Source organism: Anopheles nili, chromosome 2, assembly GCF_943737925.1.
Source record: "Anopheles nili chromosome 2, idAnoNiliSN_F5_01, whole genome shotgun sequence".
Lineage (NCBI taxonomy): Eukaryota > Metazoa > Arthropoda > Insecta > Diptera > Culicidae > Anopheles > Anopheles nili.
In genome coordinates this window covers 76,871,339-76,891,594 of record NC_071291.1, presented here as the reverse complement: position 1 = coordinate 76,891,594, position 20,256 = coordinate 76,871,339, and the positions used below count along the sequence as shown (strand labels likewise).

Sequence of the window (20,256 nt, the reverse complement as noted above, 5' to 3'; positions counted from 1 at the left end):
TAACTAGCAACTGGATCCATTAATTCCTAAATTGAAGTGGATCGTTTACTTCAATAGAGTGACGGCATGTGAATTCCGTAGTACGTCGTGATATGATCGAATGTCGAAACCTACTTGTTTTCAGGCACACGAAATGCGTAATTAAAACAAACTTAGAAAATACTGCTTCAAACCAGAACTCAGAAAGGCAACCCATATTGGTTCATTTCGGGTCATTGCTGCAAAAACAGCCAAAATGTTGCTATGTTGATAATGCTCAGACGCCGAAATTTCGAACCAGTTTATTCCAGAATAATAGTCTGAATTTGTAAACCAGTTATCATGCGATTTTCGAGGGAATTCACGTGATGATAACGGGCTTTGCTCCACATTGCATTTCAATGGCGTTCGTTAATGCCGCCACATGGATGACAGTGGATGAGAGTGCATAAAGAATAGCCAGCCATGTTTCTCTTCTAAGTTGCACCTAATGTAAATCGCCCTTGAATGCAAATGAAAACGGCGTTTACCTCGTCTGGGGGTCAGCATGACCCGACAAATGCCGGCGTCCTCGACAAGTACTCATGTCAACCCTGCTTCTCTTGCTCTTCGTTTCGTAAACTAAATGCAATTACCCATTAGCGACGGAGCTGTCGGCAGAAACGTGTTCGAATTCAATGAAGCAGATCTCGAAGGTACGTATGAACGGGACGTTTGAGCAAACCGGCTCGACAGAGAGTTTATTTATCGTAGCGCCGGCCCTTCGTTCGATTCTCGTTTCCCGCTTAAAACCAGTAGTTGAGTACTGGCGCGATAAGGCACGTCGATGAAGCTGTTGCGATGCGAGCGTGACAAAACGCGTTAAAACAAAAGCAGGAGCGCCGAGAGGAAAGAGAAAGGCAGCTAATTTGCGCGAGTGATTCTTAAGGGCCCATGACAGATCAGGTAGGCCTACAGATTTGACGGAAAACATCTGATCTCTCGCGATCGAGTTGGGTGACGTACTCTCGTGGCTTTATCAAACGTGCAAGAAGATTAGCCAAGAAGATTAGGAAGATTATTTCATCTTTATCGTCGCTAGTTTCGCTGGTGTCCGGTGCACTTCCTATGCGAGCGGGTTGGGAAACATTTTTTTTTATAGTGAATTTGTTTGCGCCTTCAAGAAACGTGAAACGTGCTTTGTCTCAAAGGTTGTTCGCTGTAAACAATCTCTCAAATGCTACCCGTTTTGCGAGGCTTTTCCTGCCGCCATCGTCCGCTCGACAAAGTAAGGTAAGTCTTATGTGAATCCTTCGCGCTAGAGGTTGCTGTCGCTCTTGATTCGATTAAGGACGGTAACACCCCCACTCTATACGGACTTTGCGAATGCAGCAATGCATGCCTCCGATTAAGTCATGCGGCTGCCACCTCACGCTTAGTGAAACCCCAATCACCAGGGCCGGGTCAAGATGGAAAACATCACGCCTGCCTGTGGGTGCTAGGAAGAGGATCACCTCCATCATGGTTGCTGCTATCACCCCAACCGCGGTCGGAATCTCCCTTCGAGTAGTTCGCGAAGTGCCTCGCGATGCATTTGTTTTCGCGTCGAATGTCAAGTGGATCGTATGACGACCTCTCGGGCTACTTGATCGCTCCAACAGCGGCCAATCGAGCGGCTTGGTAACAGCGTGTCAACAGCCAGTCCAGCATGCGTTTGTTTATGGATTGATCGCTAATTTGCCTGATAATAGGCGCTGATATATGCCGCACAAAATTGCCAACAATTAGCTCACCCCACCGATATCAAGACCGGTCTGTGTGCGGATCGACCGTGTTGCCCCAGATGGTCGTGAGAGAAACCTCATGGAAAAATTACTCTAACCCACGGTTCCTCTTCCTAGATATGCCGTCGTTTCCTCCTGCAGTGGGGGCTTGCTCGTGACGGAGGTTGTTTATTGGACCTATCGAACAACTGCCGCCCGGCCCTCTGCCACTGACCCCAACTCAAAAAACCCACCCCGTACCGGTTCTTATCACCCTTTGGTGGCCCTCGTGCTTTCGCATAGAACGACGACGTAATGAAGAGCACGGGAATGATAAGAACAAGAAGAAAAATACGTCACCGAGAGAGGAATGTTTTGACGAGAAGCAGGGTGCAGGGCCGTGGCCGGGACCAATCGGGACTGGTTTAAAGTGAATCCGTGCACCGTGCTCGGCGTCAGTTGTTTGCGAGAGATCGAATCACGCGCGCGCGCCTAATTTTCACAATACCGTTAAACGCACCGAGTGCATTTTAAAAAGAAGTGTCAATTGTCGTTACATGTGGTGGTTTTTGTCGTTGATGTGTGACATTCTTCCATACCGATCGCACGTTCGCTGATCTAAGTACTTGTTTTCAAGGACGTAGTCTGAAATCATCTTCAACTTCAAAATGAATCGGTGAGGAATCATAATTTGTTAGAATAAAGAATCATATGTGAACTTCATCATGGTTTCATACCAATAAAAATAACATATGCAACCACAAAGTAGGAGGCATAAAGTTGCATATCATAAGGGCACTTGTGCGGATGAACTGCAATTAGGTCACCAGAACGAGTTGAAAGAGTGGCGCTGCAAATAACAGTTGTTTGTTAAGAGATGCAAGATCAGGAAAACTTGTCTAGTTCACTGAAGGATGTTTTGATAGTGTTTCTATCAGCTGATTCGATTGTGCTGCTTTGTGTGTGGAAAAATACCATCAAAGTAGTTTTTCAAGCCGATGATAAGAAAGGGTTTGAGGTTGTCAACAAATGCACAAGTGCATAACCCATCCTTGGAATGCAGTTCAGAAGCAACTCTTTGTCTTTTCGTACACGTACAATCTTGTTGACATCTAGAAGGTCTTCAATGTTCATCAAGAAGTATTTGAATTTCGTTCAATTAGGGCATTATGAAGAAATTATGTATCTTCTCCTTCTGATTTGAAATTAACGGCTATTTCTTTCCGTTACTCTCCGGACCTTGTCTGATGTACAGTCAAACAGGCCACAGTTCGTAAAGTTTTCACGCAAATGCACGATACTAAATCAGTAAATAAGTGATCTGCTTCTGTTCTTGGTGTTGATTCAGCAACAGCACGTTGCCACTCACTTCTCATCATTCGACCACGTGCTGTAATCACTCGCATCACCATGCTTGTTTTTCTCACTGCCGACAGCAGTCTCCGTCTCTAAGGGCTTATCAATTGTTATGAGTAAGAGCTTCGCAGACATGGCAGACATTTCGCCGTTAAAGAGCTATCGATAGTTTGAAAGAGCAATTCTTCGAGAAGAAAAACTAGCTGCTGCTTTGTGTTATCAAATCACAGTTAGTACGCATATTTCTTTATTGACCACAACTCGCATCTTATTACTTAGCTTTGATTTGATAAAATAAATCGGTAAAATTAGTTTAAAAAGAGTAAAATTGTGTCGCTTAACGGAATTATCGTCACAAGCAAATTGAAAGAGTAACGGGCATCCTTACTGTGGTGATGTTTGTCACTCAAAAAACAGAGTCATAGGGCAATGAATAACTTGTATGCCTGTGTTTTATGGATGCTAACATTTAAATTCTATGCTCTATTCTATTCTTGTATTTCGTACTTAAAGCCAGCGGTATGGAAGCGTTTAAGCTGTTTGTTTTAAAAACTGGGTGTTCTATTTTACTACGGAAATAGCCGAAAAAGGATGCCAAAAGCCTTTTCGACTTGAATCGGATCGTTTTATCACAAGTACAAAGAAGTAATTTCCTTCTATTCGGCTCTCGGCCCTCTTACAGGTCTGTTACGGAGCGTGGGAATGAGAAATACATTGTCCCTAAAGCATGGATGTATCAAAGATGCGATCAGATTCTTACTTCCCCGTCCAACCTTTCCAGAATGAACTAACCGACGCAAAGGCACTCGTCATGAGGCTTGTGGCGGCTGCAGCAGTAGGGGGCTGAAGATGATGATGATACTGGAAGTGAGGGCCACCAGTTGTCCGTCTTTGCTCCAGCACTTGTGCCAAGGGTTGATAAACCTGTTCAGCCACCACGGGCGAAAGATTGCTAGGAACGGCTTCCCAATCCTGATGAATGTTAGTCTCGTCTAAGAAATGGGAGAACACGTTACTAATGCTTGCAGAAAATTAACAACTCCTAAACCTACCCTCCGAATCGGATTCTTCTCCGATATTTTGCATAAGCAGCTGTTCCATTGAGTCCGAGAGGCAGCTGGTTCGATCAGTCGGACCGCAGTGTCCAAGATTGGGTGACTTTAGGAGACAGAGCATGTTTTGGAGAGTGTGGATCGGGTTCATCTCGTTCAGCCGGCAACCTTGCGTGTGACAAAGAAACACGATGTCTGCGTTGAGTCGGGCCACCTTCCGAGTGAATTGTGCCTCCGAAAGTGTAGTTGTGCAAAAGTCGCCATATGACACACGATACGGTAACCGCACGTCTAAGTAATAACCGAGCAGCAGTACCAACTGGCTCGTATACGTGAGAGCAGCCGCAATCGTGTGTGCCGGATTATGACTCCCGACTCTATTAGCTGCTGGTCCAAGCGTTGATTCCTCTAACGCGGTTGTTGCTGCGACGATAGACGTAGCATTTATTGCATTTCCACCCCCTGCTGCCCATTCTATGTAGGCCGAGTAGTTCCCCGTACCAGGCAACGCAGGAGCGATTATTACAAACTGCACCTCTCCGAAGCTGTCCTGGAGAATCCACTGTCCACGTATGTAGGCCGTTCTGGTTGCTTCCGAGATTTCATTAATGGTGCTTCGCGTATGGCTGAGTCCAGTTCCAACAACGCCACCTCCACCAGAACTTCCGCTAGCACTGCTTGCAGTGCTACTGCTGGTCGTGGGACCTCCTGCCATTAAACTGCTACGATTCGCAAACGTTTGCGTGATGGGGAAGATAAACTGAACTAGTTGCGAGATTTGGTCTCGCTTCATCTCACGCAATCGCTCTTGCACCGACGACAGTTTAGCTTTGCGATGTTCGCTTTCTTCTAACTTGCCCGCGACAAACTCACTCAGTGTCTTCACCTTATCATCATACCGGGGCAGGGTTATGCGCAGCTTCCGGATAGCATCTCCCAACACACGCTCCTTCTCACGTAGCTTCTCGATGGCAGAGCGTTTCACCTCGATTGTTTTGCGAATTATACTCGCCTTGTCCGAGCGTTGCTTGATTTCTCCCGACAATCGACCAGCCTGGTACCACTTTGCCAACATTCTTGTGCCCTTATTCTCGAGCGTTGCGTTGGCTGAATGCAGGTTTCGAAGGCGTTGTTGTTTCTCGCCGAAGCGCTCTGGCAGCTGGCAACAAATGTCCGTGCTGGTGTGCAAAAAATCCCCATGACGAATGCACGATTTGCAATGAAACAGACGGCGATAGGCACTGCAAAGCGGACAACGCAGGCTTCCTTCGCCACCAATGCCACCGATCTGGAAGCTGGATGTGGACATCAGGTCGCCCTCGCGCACAACGTTCGTAACATCGTCGTCTTCGTCGCCGTCATGTGAATAGGTGATGTGAAAGTTTTCTGGAGCTCCACCTGAATCCGACGTGAGACTGCTGGTGCAAACCGCCATCGATATGGCGATGGCAACCTCTCGTTTATGCAATCGTCGATTGAGCGCGTTGCTTCACGCTCGTCTTACGTTGTTCGATTGGCACGACGTATTATCGATGAAGCGATGATTGCGCAGCTTGTAATTTGCACTTTCTTTCTTTGCGTCTTGCTATACTATCGCAGCACAATAACACTTTTAGTCCAAAACAAACTCTGTTTAGCTGCGTCAATGTTGACGTTTCGCTCAGCTGTTGCCTTTTGAAGGACTAGAAATGCTGTCATTGGAGCATGTTCGCAACGTACGACCTTTGGATTTCGATTGTGCCGTTGGAAGGAAGCAAGGAAATAGGAATGTGTAGGCAGGAATAACTTTTAGTAACAACTCATTCATAGCATAAGTACAAGTTTTTGAACAAGCAAATATTATTTATTTCAATTTTGTGTGAATAATGCATTCTTCAAATAACCCACGTGGCATCTTCGCGCCGCCACGTGCGCAGCGGTTTCAAATGAGTTTCTGTAAAGATTTTCTGTATAATTCAATCTTTTGGTTTGCTCTATTTTCGTTTTAGTGCTCTTTTTGGAAGCTTGGTAGCCATCTCGGCTACGGACAGTAGCCGTGGTGTGAGTAGTCGTGCGGGTGCTGGCGAACCGCTCGAACCGATCGTAGTCACACGGCGTAACAGTCTACCACCGGCATCGCCAATATTCAAACCGATTGTGCCTTCAAAGCTAAACGGTTTTCCTACTCTTAACGGATCGCAATTGAATACGCAGAACGGCAACAGTATGACGAACGATCGACCTATCGAATTATCGAAACGAACCGTCGAAGCCCGCGAAAATCTTAAAAAGGCGCACATTGTTTGTTTCGATGTCGATTCGACCATTATAACCGAGGAGGGAATCGATGAGTTGGCACAATTTTGTGGAAAAGGCGGAGAAGTTGCCGCACTGTAAGTGTTGCGGAGTATTGAACACCTCTTACATACTGATGCCAATAGTGCAGGGTTAATTTGTTGCATTTCTTCACTTGCAGCACCAAGGAAGCGATGGGTGGCAGTATGACTTTCCAGGAGGCTTTGAAACGACGGTTGGACATTATCAAACCATCGCAACGGCAGATTCGTGAGTTCCTCAAAACGCATCCTTCTACCATATCTGCGGGTGTGAAAGAGTTGATCGAACAATTGCGAAAGAACGATACGGAAGTTTTCCTCGTTAGTGGTGGCTTCGATTGTTTAATCGAGCCGGTAGCCGACGCGCTGGAGATACCTCTTTGCAACCTCTATGCCAATAAACTATTCTTCAACTACAACGGCAGCTACGCGGCTTTCGATACGACGCAACCAACGGCGCGATCAGGTGGCAAGGGAGAGGCTATCAAAATGATTCGCAGCCTGGTCGCGGGTGGCTCAGGATCTGGTGCAGACAAGGTCGTTGCCATGATCGGTGACGGTATGACCGATCTAGAGGCGTGTCCGCCGGCAAACATTTTCATCGGTAAGTGTCCACGTGTTCATAAGATCACGGGGAAGGAAATATGTCGGTCTATAAAGTATGCGATCTAATGATATGGTTTTTTTTTCTTTTCTAAAGGCTATGGTGGTAATGCCGTTCGCGAGGAAGTTCAAAAACGAGCGACCTATTATGTAACCAACTTTGCTGATCTGCTGTGGTGATCAAAGTCTGATGATTCCAACTACGTATAATCGATAACATTGATAATTATTACATCTAAAGCTAAGTCAGTGGAGATTGTTAAATATTGCGTTCGTTGTTGTAAATAATCATTTCTTATTCATATGAATTATCGTAATTACATGTATGCTTTCAACGCGATAGAACAGTAACTTACCTAATAACAAGCCAATTATTACATATTTTTTAAAGAAATTGTTCATTTATGAAAGAAATAGTTTTAGCTTTGGAATTGTGTCTACCATGCTCAGTATTTCGCATTAGTTACCATTGAATAATTTGAAAAAAGTATTAGATCGATTCGATTTCTTTTTATTATCATATTAAGAGTGTAATGTAATTCACAGTCCACATATGCGCCCAGGGAACGCAGCACTAGAAAGAGAGAAAGCCGTCTGGAGGATACGTCACGAGCGACTGGCTTATGGTGTCCATCCAGATCTTTTCCGCCCTAGTATCGGACGGTTTACACTCGCTGGTAAAGGTATAAATAGCCCAGCTCTTTAGGAGGATTTTGCGAGATCGCTACCTTATTATCGTTGAAGATGACCCATTGGCCATCCTTGAGGATATGACAAACATAATGACCGACCTGTGCAGAAGTTCCCATGTGGGAAATGAATGCAACCAGTTTATATTCTAGAAGCAAAAAAAAAAAAAACACAAAATATCAAACGATATTAAGGAAGGGTTGGTTTAAGGTAGTTTTGTTGATACTAAATAACGTAGGTCGGTATACTTACTTCCAGTTCCATCACGATAAATAGATCCTGGTTTATTGCCGGTAGCCTCAGCTCCAGACTCAGCAGCAGCCGTGGCAACGCTATCAGAAGTGGCATCGTCAATCGCCATGCTGTCTAGTTCGTCGGTGTGAGAGAATATCCAATCCACTGCACGCTCCGTATTGTTGCCGGTTTCCTTAAGGGCCTTCGAAGCCTGTCGGTCGGTGAAGCCCATGCCCATGAGTTTCTCCAGTCCATCTGGATCAGGGACAAATGCAGCAGTGGCGTTTGCACTCTTGCCGCCTGTACCCGGGGGAACGAACGGAGTGTTAAAGTCAGCGTCAGCAATGTGCTCCATCATCCACTGAGTCGCCAATTCCGCGCCAGAGTTCTTTGTAAAGAAGATGGCGCGTTTGCATGCCTCAGGCGGAAAGCCCATGCCCAGTAGCTGTTCCATCACCGCCGGATCCATGGGAGGAGGAGTTGGTTCACGACCGGCGATGTCGGGAAGTTCTTCCTCCTGTGGCTGCTTGCCGGTTCCTCGCAGTGACTCAAGATCCAGCACTTCCGGAATATCGATGGCCACATCCAGTTTGAGAGAAGTCCAGTCCTCCTTGAGAGTGAATTTCTTTAAATGTAACAGCAAGTAGTCAGGCATCGATGCAAGCTTGGTAGTCTTTCTGGCTGTTGTTTTCGCTTGTATGGCAGTGCTGTAGAACTGTTCGACTAACTCGGCTTGAGCAAATGTGTCGAGACAAGCAGCAAGAGTTATCTTTGGACGTACTAGGCTGTCAGGATCTAAACGACGACCTTCACGCTCGGCAGCCGTCCGTTCAGCCTCGTACTGTTTCACTTCGTCGAGATTTGTCGCTTTTTGCAGTGGGATCTGCAATGGCAGGCACCATTCGTCGCGACGATTGTACATCACCTTTCCGCTAGAGCAGCACTCCACACGATCTTCAATGCAGAAACGAAGGGCTTCGCTTGGATTAGCTTGATGACGGCTGTGCTTTTCAAGCGAACTGATTACATGCAGGAAAAACTCCTGCGCATCTTGCTGCTGTTTGGTGGAGAAGTCTGGATGACCCTGCCCGATAAGTGCCTTGAACATGGTCGGTGCGATGCCACCGCAACTGGAATCCGCAGTATCCAGACTGTTCTCCGAAAGGACACTGTACTTACCGCTGCAAAGTCCTGTGCCTAATTTGGCCCTGAAGAACGGATCGTAAAAAATGTTTATCATAAGTCACGACTCTAAATACGATGGTGTCATAATTGATACTTACATTTGCACGTTGAAGTCATTAGCCGGATCTGCCGGGAAACTATCAAAGATTGCCTTTGAACCATCGACAAATCGCTTTGCAAAATCCGGAACGGTGAAAAGAACTTGCATTACGCTGTTAAGGTAACAAGTATTGCCTAAGTTCTTCATTCCGGTGTATCCTGGGCCAGCAATTGGTTTCAGTTGGCTGCCACTCTCGCACAAAATACCCCATTCGCCAATTCGCTGGTTAAGGTCTAACTCTAGCTCGACCATCGATTTTTCCGTCTTCTCTAGCTGCCCAACGTTGATGCCCCAATGGGCGAGGTGCTTCACAAGGAAGGGATCCTCAACCATGTCGTCCTCGCTGTAGCTGTACACATCACCTTTACCATCGGCTGTAATGGTGCCGAGTTTCACAGCCAACGGGTAGTTCGTATCCTTGTAGTGATTCACAGCGTGATCGTTACCGCCAGATCCGTCGAAGAATTTGCGACCACACATGATAGAACCATCGGTCAGATTAAGCCACAAGTTGTTCGATAGGTCGCATTTTTCACATTTCCAGCCTGTCGGTGGAATTTTTATCCCATTGTCCAACTGCTGCAGATCGGCTGCGTGGCACGATACCTGTCGAATTTCTCCGTCCCACGTACCCGCCAACTGCTCGCGCTCGCGTTTGACAGAAGCCGCTTCTGCTTTCAGGACAGCATCGACTGCATTCTGCACCTGCAGAGGAAGGTCATCGTTCGGATAGTCTAGCCGTACAACAGGATCTGCAAAGACGACCACCTGGAAGTGCTCTTTGTAGTCATACTTTTTGTTTTCCGCTCCATTGTATCCTCCTTCAACACCGATTGCGAGACGGGTTATTTTCTTCTCCGGACCGTCAGCTCCGCCACCAGCGCCAGTACCATCGGTGGCCGCATCCGTAATTTCGAATTTGTCGCGTTTTAGATGAAGAAATACCCGATTGCCCGAGTGATTCGCGTACTCCCGGACATGTTCTTCACCGTATCCGAGGAAACTGCTCAAACTTATGTACAAGCCGGTGTCCGTTTCCGGATTGTCAAACGAATAAACACACTCCTCTTTATAGACGTTATCATTGGCGCACGGAACCTTCACTTGGCTCAAATACTTGCGAAGGGCTTCCATGGCGTGCAGATTTACTCGGTTCCCAAATCGGCCTGAATTGGTGGTCCCTGTGCTAGACTGTTGGTGAAAATAGCGTGTGCTGTTTGGTAGTCACGAAAAGTACGGCCGTAAAATTGACCGAGAAGCCGACTGTTGTCACTGTTTCTGCAAAATCACGAACAATGATGCGTTCTTATTGTTGTTTTTCTTCTTCGTTGCACAAACTACCAATGATGTGAGCGAGTATTTTAGCTTACGTGGGGCTTTTCCTTCGACGATTTCGTATCTTTGTTGAACCAAAAAGGTTAGCTTCCTAGTAGAAATCGAAGAACGTTTGATTTTTTTCGATAAAACCTGTAAATTAGTAGCTTTTAAAACGTGCAAACGCCTCTAAAGTTAATCTTGTTTTGACATGACAATGATCATGCGTTTACAGTGGCAGATTGTGGTTTTCTCATGTTACGGTTTTTCGATTGACTGCTCGCGAACATACATGCTGTCAAAACGAAAGGTAATCAAAAAAAAAGAAAATCACCGCACGTTGTGGCTCGCAATTTCTTGTGCAATTCCTCGGGAATAATCGTTTGCCAAAATAGCAGGTGGTGTGCCATTTATAATCCCGTCTAGCGCAGCTGAACAGTAACTATGCCGCCGAAAAAGAAGGGAAATAAAAAGAACCAAGACTGGGACGATGATGAGCAGACTGAACAGTCGTCGATCGTAGTTGGGTCGTCCGGTGGAAAGCCGTCCAAAAAGAAGGGCAAAGTTGACAACGTGGATTCCGACGAGGAAGGTACAGCAACCCGTGGTGCCAAGAAGGCACCTGCAGCAGCAGTTGGGAAAAAGAGTAAAAAAGGAAAAAAGAACGACGGGGACTGGAGTGATGATGATGAGCAACCGAAAAAGGCCGCGGCTGCCCCTCGGAAAGGAGCTAGTCATTCTGATTCGGAAGACGAACTTTCGAAGCGATCAGCGCAGACTAAACAGGTCACTAAGAAGGAAACCAAAAAGTCTGCAGCAAAGGGTAAGGGAAAGGGCAAAAAGGATGACGATTGGTCGGATAAGGAAGAGAAGGTGATTGATCTGCTAGCTGGCGCTGGTTCAGATGAAGACAGCGAGGACGACGATCAGGAAGATGTCATGCTAGCCATGATCAGTAAAAAATCGTCGAAGAAAAAGCAGCCGAAATGGAAAGAATCCCGCAAGCATGAATTCGAGGAAGAAAATGAAGATTTCGAAGATAATTCTGATGGTGAACACGAGGAAGAACATTCTGTGGAATCGGGAACGAAATCTACGTTGAAAGATGCTACACCTAAAGGTGATTCTGCGGCAGCAAAGAAAGAACCACAGCAAAAAGTTGTGCAGGAAAAGATTGTGGAGGAACCCCCATTGGTACAGGAAAAGCCAGAAGTACATGCACCTATGGCAAAAGTACCGGAACCGGAAGAAAAATTGAGTATTGAAGACAACGATCCAGATATCAAGGAAGTAACGCAAAAGGTGGCAGATGAGCTTACGCTAGATGGTGATAACGAAGAGGAAGTTGCGGAAAAAGAGAAAAAACTAACACACAAAGAGAAGAAAAAAATGAAAAAACAACAAGAGTTTGAAAAACAACAAGAGACGATGTTGCGCAAAGGTGGTCAGGGACATTCTGACCTCGATAGCAACTTTACTATGTCCCAAGCATTAAAAACCGGTAATCAGAGTAAGCACATGGAACACGCGGTGGATATAAAGATCGAGAATTTTACCATTTCCGCTAAAGGTAACGATTTGTTCGTGAACGCCAATTTGTTGATAGCGAACGGTCGACACTATGGATTAGTGGGGCCAAACGGACACGGCAAAACTACCCTGCTACGACACATTGCCAACCGTGCCTTTGCTATTCCACCAAACATTGATGTATTGCTTTGCGAGCAGGAAGTAGTGGCCGATGAAACCTCAGCTGTCGATACGGTACTGAAGGCCGACGTGAAGCGTACTGCTCTCTTGAAGGAGTGCGAAGAATTGGAACTAGCGATAGAGGCCGGCAATTTAGAACTGCAGAACAGATTGGACGCAGTGTATAATGAGCTAAAGGCTATTGGAGCTGACTCAGCGGAACCTCGTGCCAGGCGCATCCTAGCCGGTTTGGGCTTTTCACGAGGAATGCAGAATCGGCCTACAAACGCGTTTTCCGGCGGTTGGCGTATGCGCGTTTCACTCGCTCGGGCGCTGTTCATCGAACCCACTTTGCTATTACTGGACGAACCGACAAATCATCTCGATTTGAACGCAGTTATCTGGCTGGACAACTATCTACAAGGATGGAAGAAAACGCTGCTCATCGTGTCCCACGACCAGTCTTTCCTCGACAATGTTTGCAACGAAATTATCCATCTAGACACTAAAAAGCTGTACTACTACAAGGGCAACTACACGATGTTCAAGAAAATGTACGTCCAGAAACGCAAGGAAATGATAAAGGAATACGAAAAACAGGAGCGACGTTTAAAGGACATGAAAGCGCACGGCCAATCGAAAAAGGCGGCTGAGAAAAAGCAGAAAGAAAATCTTACGAGAAAACAAGAAAAGGGCCGGACCAAGAACCAGAAACCAGGCGAGGAAGACGACGGCCCCATCGAGCTGCTGTCGAAACCGAAAGAGTACATCGTGAAATTTAGCTTCCCGGATCCGCCTCCATTACAGCCTCCGATTCTTGGCCTGCACAGTAAGTTGACTAGAAAGATAACCAATGATTTGTCTAAAAAGAAATAGATGTTTAATTTTATTTCTTATTTCTTCCAGATTGCCATTTTAATTTTCCTAATCAGAAGCCGTTGTTTATCGGGGCCGATTTCGGTATCGATCTTAGCAGCCGTGTCGCCATCGTCGGCCCGAATGGTGTCGGAAAGTCCACTTTCTTGAAGCTTCTTGTAGGTGAACTGGATCCAGTTCAAGGTGAAGCGAAGCGTAATCATCGACTTCGGATCGGACGTTTCGATCAACATTCTGGCGAACATTTGACAGCGGAGGAAACGCCAGCCGAGTATCTGCAGCGCTTGTTCAATCTGCCATACGAAAAGGCTCGTAAACAGCTGGGCACATTTGGACTGGCAAGTCATGCGCACACGATCAAAATGAAGGATTTGTCCGGAGGTCAAAAAGCACGTGTCGCCCTAGCTGAGCTATGCCTCAATGCTCCGGATGTATTGATCCTCGATGAACCGACCAACAACTTGGACATAGAGTCCATCGACGCGCTGGCGGATGCAATTAACGAGTACAAAGGCGGAGTGATCATCGTGTCCCACGACGAACGATTGATTCGCGAGACGGAATGTACACTGTTCGTGATTGAGGAGCAAACCATCAACGAGGTGGATGGTGATTTCGACGATTACCGCAAGGAGGTTCTGGACAGTTTAGGAGAGGTCATTAATAACCCGAGTATATCAGCCAACGCGGCGGTACAGCAGTGATGACATGTTCATGGTCTTAATTTTGCGCTGGTTGTTTTAATATTACTAAATATATACTTTACAAAGTTATGTATCACAAATCACACGTGTCCTTATTTTTTATCGCTTTTTGGCATGGTATGTCCTTCTTTCCAATGTCGTACGCGACGATTCCACTCACTCACGTTTGAGACACCGCTGGTACCAGCTTCGAGAATGGGTCGCCGAAAGGGTTGAACTTTGCAACCAAATCGTAGTTGCTGAGATTTTTTTCTACCACCGAATCCACCACCAAGTCGGCGAGGTTTCCATCCGTCTAGTCGCCGTTCCCACTCTTCGTCGACGAGAATCTCTTTGCCATCGATACTTACACCGTGCATACGTTCGATTGCTTCAAGCGCCGCTTCCCGGTTGGTGTATTCGATGAACGCATAGCCTTTGGGCAGTCCAGTAATGATATCGGTGACAAGACGCGCGCGGACAATAGTGCCGAAAGGAGTGAATTTGGAGCGTAAAGTTTCCTGTAGTTATACAAATAAATGACTAATAAAATAGTCCATAGGCCATACCAATTTGAACATACTTACCTCAGTCACCGTGTGTGCCAGCCGTCCAACAAACACCGTGTGCAAAGGATTGCCTTTCACTTTTCGGTTCGGTTGGTATTTGGAATTTAGAGCGCGCACCAATGCACGATCATGCGGTACTTCGTCCGTACCATCGATCGAGCCGACCTGTATTGGATCGTACACATCAACCACGTATTTTGACCAGCGGCTTGATTGAGCTTTGTTCGTATCTAAAATCTCTTGCGATGCGGACATGTTAAGTAAATGTTGTTTATAATACATACATTTGTTCTTACTTCAAAGATTTGGGTACAAAGATTTTAAATTTCGAATTTTGCTTGTTGATTTTACCGCGTTTATAGACCAAAACAATCGACTGCAAAAACGCTTACTTTGGCAAAGCAGAAGCATAAACGTCAAAATGATATGTTATTACTGTCAAATCAATGATCACTACAGTTAAAAAGCGGTTGAAATATTTGATGCACGTGGTATACTAAAGTAACTTAGTTAAAAAGGATAGCTCGGGTAATTTGTCTTGGTAACGGTGGTAATAAAAATTAAATAAAAAGAATCAAAGCCTTATTTTTATATTTTTTATTCTCAGAAGAAATCTAATTGTATCTAAAAAACTACGAACAACTAATTTATCCTACTATCAGAAAACCATTTGTTCTCCAAAGAAGGGATTTTCATTACAACGTTCACTTTGCAACATCATTGAAATAAATAGTATTGGAAAGTTCGCATAATAAACTCTGTAATAAAAATATATTGCCCGAAATGCTTTCAGGTATTATTTGGATGTTAGGCCGATGAATTAGTAATTATTAGTTAATCTGAAAACAATTGATGAACAAATAATCTGAAATCTGCTGTATTTGGCGATTTTTTCGTTGTTTCCAATCAAAACCACGTGTCATGCTGAGGATTGAGGAGGTCTGATAGCAATCTACAGATTGTTGTCGACGGATAAACCCTCGATCAGATGCTAATTGAAAATGTTTTATTATGGAAATAGAGTATTATTTAGTGTTCATTGACGTGAATTGCATATTAACGATCTAAGCGTTGACAACAGAACACGTGTAACAGAGGGGGGCTCTAACACTAAGAATTTGTGTAAATATGTATTGCAGAGACTATGTTTCACTTTTTTCGAATTCAAATTACGCGTGCTTGCTAGCTAATGAATTCCAATGATAGGGAGATGTATAACAACCTGTCTGGGGTTATTTGTGGAAAAGAATATCATACGACCCTAGGAGCTCAAAAGTTAAAACCGCGAGCGAGTTGAACAAGCTTGCTCGCAAAGATTGCAAATGGATAGTGATCATTCTTCAAATATTATATGCGGAACAGAAAGGAACGTTTAAACAAATATGATGCTGTTTACTCTTTGTTTCAAACCTATAGTTTATTAGCACGGTAATACATGTCTTGTTTTTGTTCTAGAATCATCTTTTGGGACCATTTAAATAGTTCCACTCGTTATGGTATACGCAGCAGCTTGTTTAATCAAGCCGGTGTACAAACTCTTAGGGCCTGTGACAACTTACAAGGTCACCTGCTGACAAAATGCAAAATTTGGTACCAACAACCTTGAATGATTTTTGGACTCCAACGAAAAAGCAAACAAGTCTTCATCGGACCAACTCTCATAGGAAACTGAAGGTGTTCGCATCATGGAAGCATCGTCAGAAGCACAACGGCGACAAATGGGTGATAGACGAGCGAATAAGCAACGCTAAAACATTTCAATACGCAACCAAATAAAAGCAAGGTCAGTCGTCCTCAGTTATCTGACGTCGATTACATCGTACGACAGAGAAGAGTATCTGACGCTTATCTTTGAAATGCAAACCACCGTTGGGATTGCCAATACTGGGAAGACAATATCAGCCACACCACGCGGGGGATGATGACTCGGCTACAATCCTGCTGCCCTGCTGTCCTGCTGTCCGTATGGTGTTGGGAAAACTTGGGACAGCTTTGGGGCGGAAACCGGGACACGATTACGATCGCACGCAGTGATGGCTGTCCATCAACGGTTGGACCACAATCAAACACGGGCAAAGTGCCGATTGAGTGGCTTGTGGCGCACAAGCGGCTTCCGTGATTGACAACAGTAATATAAAAAAACGAAAAAAATGTACAAAATGCTGGCCGACTTCAAAAGATGTACGTGAGTAAAGAACCACCGCGTTGGCTCGTGATGCAGAGCACGCCAATCACGTGAAATTCACCGAGACATCGACCAAGAGCACGATGGCCGTGTCTTTGGATGGGGGCTTCTTGGATGGCGTTTGCTTATCAATCCCTTCCTCAACCGCGTCCTCAATTGTTACATTGTGTGCAGTTCATTGCTGCAGAATTGGCTAAGAATAGTGCGAGATACCCGGTGTGGCTGCGATAAAAGTGAGGTCTTCCTCCCCGATGCTTCCTTTTTTGCTGATGCTTCGCTATCTATATGGAACCTGCAAATGTGATGTGAGCGTAATCGTCATAATAATTGGTTGTAAAGTTACACGTGCGCGATGGAACCAAATCATGTTCAAACAATGCCACTTTAAATGATGGGTGTCGCACGAATGAACGCACGCTAGGATGAACCTTTCGGCAGGGTGGTTTGAGGGATTGTAAATCAATTAATATATCAACTTTATAATGCCTCATTGTTCTTTGATCGCGACCCGCTCGAACACGAGCGCAAGCAACAGAAAGGTATACATTAAGGCTATATATTAATACATTAGCAAGATAGAGCTGTCGTAGACGGTTGAAGGGAGATTTACAGCAATGGCTTTAAGCGGGCTTCCCAATAATCCCAACCGTTGACGGCTATTTATCCAACGATGATTGATTAGTGACCACATGGGGAACACACCTGTTGACAATAGCGTGAGTGCTGCGCCAGCTTTGATTGATTTTGGTTCCACTCGCTCTCGTCATGGTGTGCCAGCCAGTACCAGGATGAAGAGCTATCTGGTAAAGATAATACAATATTTCGAAATCGTTCCTCATACCTCTCGTGGCTACATCTTCGTGGGGGCTTAGAAAGCATTGTCTTTGGTGCATTATGCTTGGTCGCAACGAGGGATGCACGTGTTATTATGGAATGTTAGAGAAGGTGGTTTTGCGGCGCGGACAGTTTACGATAGACTTTTTGGAGCCAGACCGCCAGAGGAGTCGTATGCGTTTAAATAACGATATAGCTCACAATTGAACGTAGCAATATCTCCGAGTGTTGGTACATCTGGAAAAATGTTGGTTTATCTAGTTGTAATCATAAGTTGCACGAGACTGTATGTCGCTCATGCCAAAAAATAATCTCACAGTTTTTCGGATGCTTTATGAGGATGATGTGCATAACCTCCAAGCCAGACAACACGTGCTATCTGATGAGATAGACATATAGACATCGTATGGGGTTTGTTCCACATCACGTGTCATCAGTTTTCTAGTCTAGTCTGCAAGGCGTTAGGAGTGATAGACAAATGTTTGTTTGACAATGGGTTTACGATGCTAGTCACATGACACTAGTCATTTGGCGTGCTAAGTATTGTATCTTCTGAGATATCGTTGTGGATCATCTTCGGCACCTACTGATTGAAGTTCTAGCGCCAATTGCAGCTAATAAACCTGCACGTTTGTGTACTGCTTTTGCCGACAGATATATCGCAAGATTAGCATGTACGAAAAACAAAACTAGCCTGGGGTTGTGTGGTCCTGCACTTTAGATACCAAAACGTGCTCGTCTAATGAAAAACGTGAATTGCAATCGTCGATGTCTTTGACGGTGATGGCGATGAACGAGTATATACATCAAAGAGGGGGCGCTTGAGTACGTACGAGTGCAACCCTAGTGTTCAACTAAACCATCACGTGATACATGTTGTTGCTCGCTCGTTGGGATATCTGGAAGATTGAAGGTTTTTACGAGCGCCATGGTGGTGCAATTCGTTACCGCTCCAGGTGGGCATGAGGGAGTAGTAACTTGGGAAGTATTGTAAATTATTTTATGATCCTTGTCTTACATCTAGATGTGTACTGGAGATTTTCCGGAAATGAATCGTGAATATCGTTGCACATCGGGGTACGATGATTGGACGAAGAAATGTAAACTTTTATAAACTGGTTACAATTTTGTCCCTATTTACGTCAATTGCAAGAATGATGCGCACATGATATTTACTGTGTCCTTAAACGTGACCCAGAGATAAAACTACTTCGATCTTAAGGTGTCTTTCGGTTTCTTTGAGTACCAGACAGAACCTTGTCCTGCCGCGGTAGATATGGAGAGCTTTGCGACGATCTTAATCCACCTACATGATCATGACCGCAATCGACTCCATTTCGCGGTTTGGAGTGCTATGATAAGCCCTATTGATAGAGGCGATGTAATACTCGCGCAAGGTCATTCTTACCATTTCCAAACTTCGTCCTCCGACACGCACTTAGAAGGCAGGTGACGAGTGACGCGAATCTGGCACCGATTTCAAAGGAGCCATAAATCAAGCGGACAGTGGGTTGTCGAATTGTTTTATTCCCGGCCCCGACAACGGCCCAGCGGAACAGATCGATGGCTTTCAAGCTGATAGCAAGGGATTTACAGTCACGAGAGGAAGCCGGAATAGTGCGCGCCGATCAGATGCCCTCGGCAGTCAGGAGCCGTAATCAGCAAGGAGGGAAATAAATCACATGCTACCGACCATCCTCATGCGGGATGATAGATTGTGGATATTCCACACACGATCATTATCACCAAGTGGTTCCTAATGGAACTCAGTACAATTAACCTTGGTAGCGATGCCCCTTTAGGCTGTTGGGAATTTTATGATGGGATTCTACCGCATCTTGGGATGAACCGAGGCGATGTAGATATCCAGTCAAGTATCTAGCAGTACCACATGCTCCAATGTTAGAAACAGAACTCCATGTACTGGTCAAGTGGTAACACGACTCGTGCTTCCGTTTAACATTTGTCGCAAGCATGGCCAATCGATTGTTTTCCCGCCGGTTGCTCGTGTGAGGCTTTTGACGTACCAGTTTTGTTTTATTTACTCCACGTTGGTCCACTGTCGAGCGTGGTTTCGCAAAACAGGTTTGTAGATTTGCTTAGTTTAAGCAAATAATCACGTTCAAGTGCCAAATAGCCGACATTGCCGGCCACCACTACCGGGGCAAGTATGTTAGTACGCGATATGTTATTTCAGTTGTAATTGATTTTCGCAAGGCGCGATCGATTGTGGAAAGAGTCACAGTGCGATGGAGTACTTCAACAGACATCAAAGGGTGTGAACGGTGTACTGGCGTTTGCCGACTAGTTTACAAAGAGATTAGAACAACACAATCAATGGCAATCAGTTAAATCGATAACTGAAATAAAACCGATAACCGATGCATGTGTTTACATTGGCAACATTTTGTATTACATTTTATGAAAATTTAATAAATGTAAATTCAACTAGTATTATAAATTAAATTGATATTTTTGTTGTTAAATTTTTATTTTCATCTGAACCGTTCCTCTAGGAGGTTGTTGATTTGATCACCACCGTGGATGAGATACGGAGAAACTACTTATCATGCAATTAGGGGGGGTCTAACGAGAAAGGATGTTCAAATGGTTGTTTTAAGAGGGGAAAGGACCGCGGGGTTTCCTGAAGGGCGGAAATCGTGTTCTTATCATCGGACGCCGTTCACTTTCGTCTTTTTTTCAATTCCATTTACGTACACCAGTGCATATGCCGGGCTTTCCCTTTCCACAGTCGGGACCACGATGCAAGTGCACGCATAGTAAGTTGTTTTTTTCATACCTTAAAGAGGAAGGGCAGAGACAGAGAGAGAGAGCGAGAGATAATAAGAG

At 45.1% G+C, this 20,256-nt stretch overlaps 5 protein-coding genes across 5 annotated transcripts; 2 read left to right on the top strand and 3 right to left on the bottom strand.

The window, feature by feature from the left end:
* The first annotated feature begins 1,195 nt into the window (after positions 1 to 1,195).
* On the top strand, positions 1,196 to 7,398 carry LOC128730455 (phosphoserine phosphatase). The gene is made up of 4 exons (XM_053823501.1): positions 1,196 to 1,251; positions 6,118 to 6,501; positions 6,585 to 7,048; positions 7,145 to 7,398. Exons 1-4 carry the CDS (start codon positions 1,196 to 1,198, stop codon positions 7,225 to 7,227), a joined length of 987 nt encoding a protein of 328 aa, XP_053679476.1. The 3' UTR covers positions 7,228 to 7,398.
* On the bottom strand, positions 3,834 to 5,564 carry LOC128730454 (beclin 1-associated autophagy-related key regulator). The gene is made up of 2 exons (XM_053823499.1): positions 4,130 to 5,564; positions 3,834 to 4,069 (listed from the first exon to the last, which is right to left on the bottom strand). Exons 1-2 carry the CDS (start codon positions 5,562 to 5,564, stop codon positions 3,834 to 3,836), a joined length of 1,671 nt encoding a protein of 556 aa, XP_053679474.1.
* Positions 7,399 to 7,611: 213 nt separating the features above from the next.
* Positions 7,612 to 10,393, bottom strand: LOC128731802 (ubiquitin carboxyl-terminal hydrolase 5). The gene is made up of 3 exons (XM_053824942.1): positions 9,255 to 10,393; positions 7,990 to 9,179; positions 7,612 to 7,885 (listed from the first exon to the last, which is right to left on the bottom strand). Exons 1-3 carry the CDS (start codon positions 10,388 to 10,390, stop codon positions 7,713 to 7,715), a joined length of 2,499 nt encoding a protein of 832 aa, XP_053680917.1. The 5' UTR covers positions 10,391 to 10,393; the 3' UTR covers positions 7,612 to 7,712.
* Positions 10,394 to 10,921: 528 nt separating this feature from the next.
* LOC128721265 (ATP-binding cassette sub-family F member 1) lies at positions 10,922 to 13,967 on the top strand. The gene is made up of 2 exons (XM_053815000.1): positions 10,922 to 13,088; positions 13,166 to 13,967. Exons 1-2 carry the CDS (start codon positions 11,015 to 11,017, stop codon positions 13,837 to 13,839), a joined length of 2,748 nt encoding a protein of 915 aa, XP_053670975.1. The 5' UTR covers positions 10,922 to 11,014; the 3' UTR covers positions 13,840 to 13,967.
* On the bottom strand, positions 13,932 to 14,642 carry LOC128730206 (U11/U12 small nuclear ribonucleoprotein 35 kDa protein-like). Its single transcript, XM_053823238.1, has 2 exons — positions 14,406 to 14,642; positions 13,932 to 14,339 (listed from the first exon to the last, which is right to left on the bottom strand). Exons 1-2 carry the CDS (start codon positions 14,640 to 14,642, stop codon positions 13,932 to 13,934), a joined length of 645 nt encoding a protein of 214 aa, XP_053679213.1.
* Between the last annotated feature and the right edge of the window lie 5,614 nt (positions 14,643 to 20,256).

Coding starts and splice junctions, on each gene's coding strand:
- LOC128730455 (XM_053823501.1), top strand. CDS start 1,196: ATGCTACCCGTTTTGCGAGGCTTTTCCTGCCGCCATCGTCCGCTCGAC. Junction 6,502..6,584: donor GGCGGAGAAGTTGCCGCACT/GTAAGTGTTGCG, acceptor CTTCACTTGCAG/CACCAAGGAAGCGATGGGTG. Junction 7,049..7,144: donor GCCGGCAAACATTTTCATCG/GTAAGTGTCCAC, acceptor TCTTTTCTAAAG/GCTATGGTGGTAATGCCGTT.
- LOC128730454 (XM_053823499.1), bottom strand. CDS start 5,564: ATGGCGGTTTGCACCAGCAGTCTCACGTCGGATTCAGGTGGAGCTCCA. Junction 4,070..4,129: donor AGAAGAATCCGATTCGGAGG/GTAGGTTTAGGA, acceptor CCCATTTCTTAG/ACGAGACTAACATTCATCAG.
- LOC128731802 (XM_053824942.1), bottom strand. CDS start 10,390: ATGGAAGCCCTTCGCAAGTATTTGAGCCAAGTGAAGGTTCCGTGCGCC. Junction 9,180..9,254: donor AATGACTTCAACGTGCAAAT/GTAAGTATCAAT, acceptor TCCGTTCTTCAG/GGCCAAATTAGGCACAGGAC. Junction 7,886..7,989: donor TTATCGTGATGGAACTGGAA/GTAAGTATACCG, acceptor TTTTGCTTCTAG/AATATAAACTGGTTGCATTC.
- LOC128721265 (XM_053815000.1), top strand. CDS start 11,015: ATGCCGCCGAAAAAGAAGGGAAATAAAAAGAACCAAGACTGGGACGAT. Junction 13,089..13,165: donor TCCGATTCTTGGCCTGCACA/GTAAGTTGACTA, acceptor TATTTCTTCCAG/ATTGCCATTTTAATTTTCCT.
- LOC128730206 (XM_053823238.1), bottom strand. CDS start 14,642: ATGTCCGCATCGCAAGAGATTTTAGATACGAACAAAGCTCAATCAAGC. Junction 14,340..14,405: donor TGGCACACACGGTGACTGAG/GTAAGTATGTTC, acceptor GTATAACTACAG/GAAACTTTACGCTCCAAATT.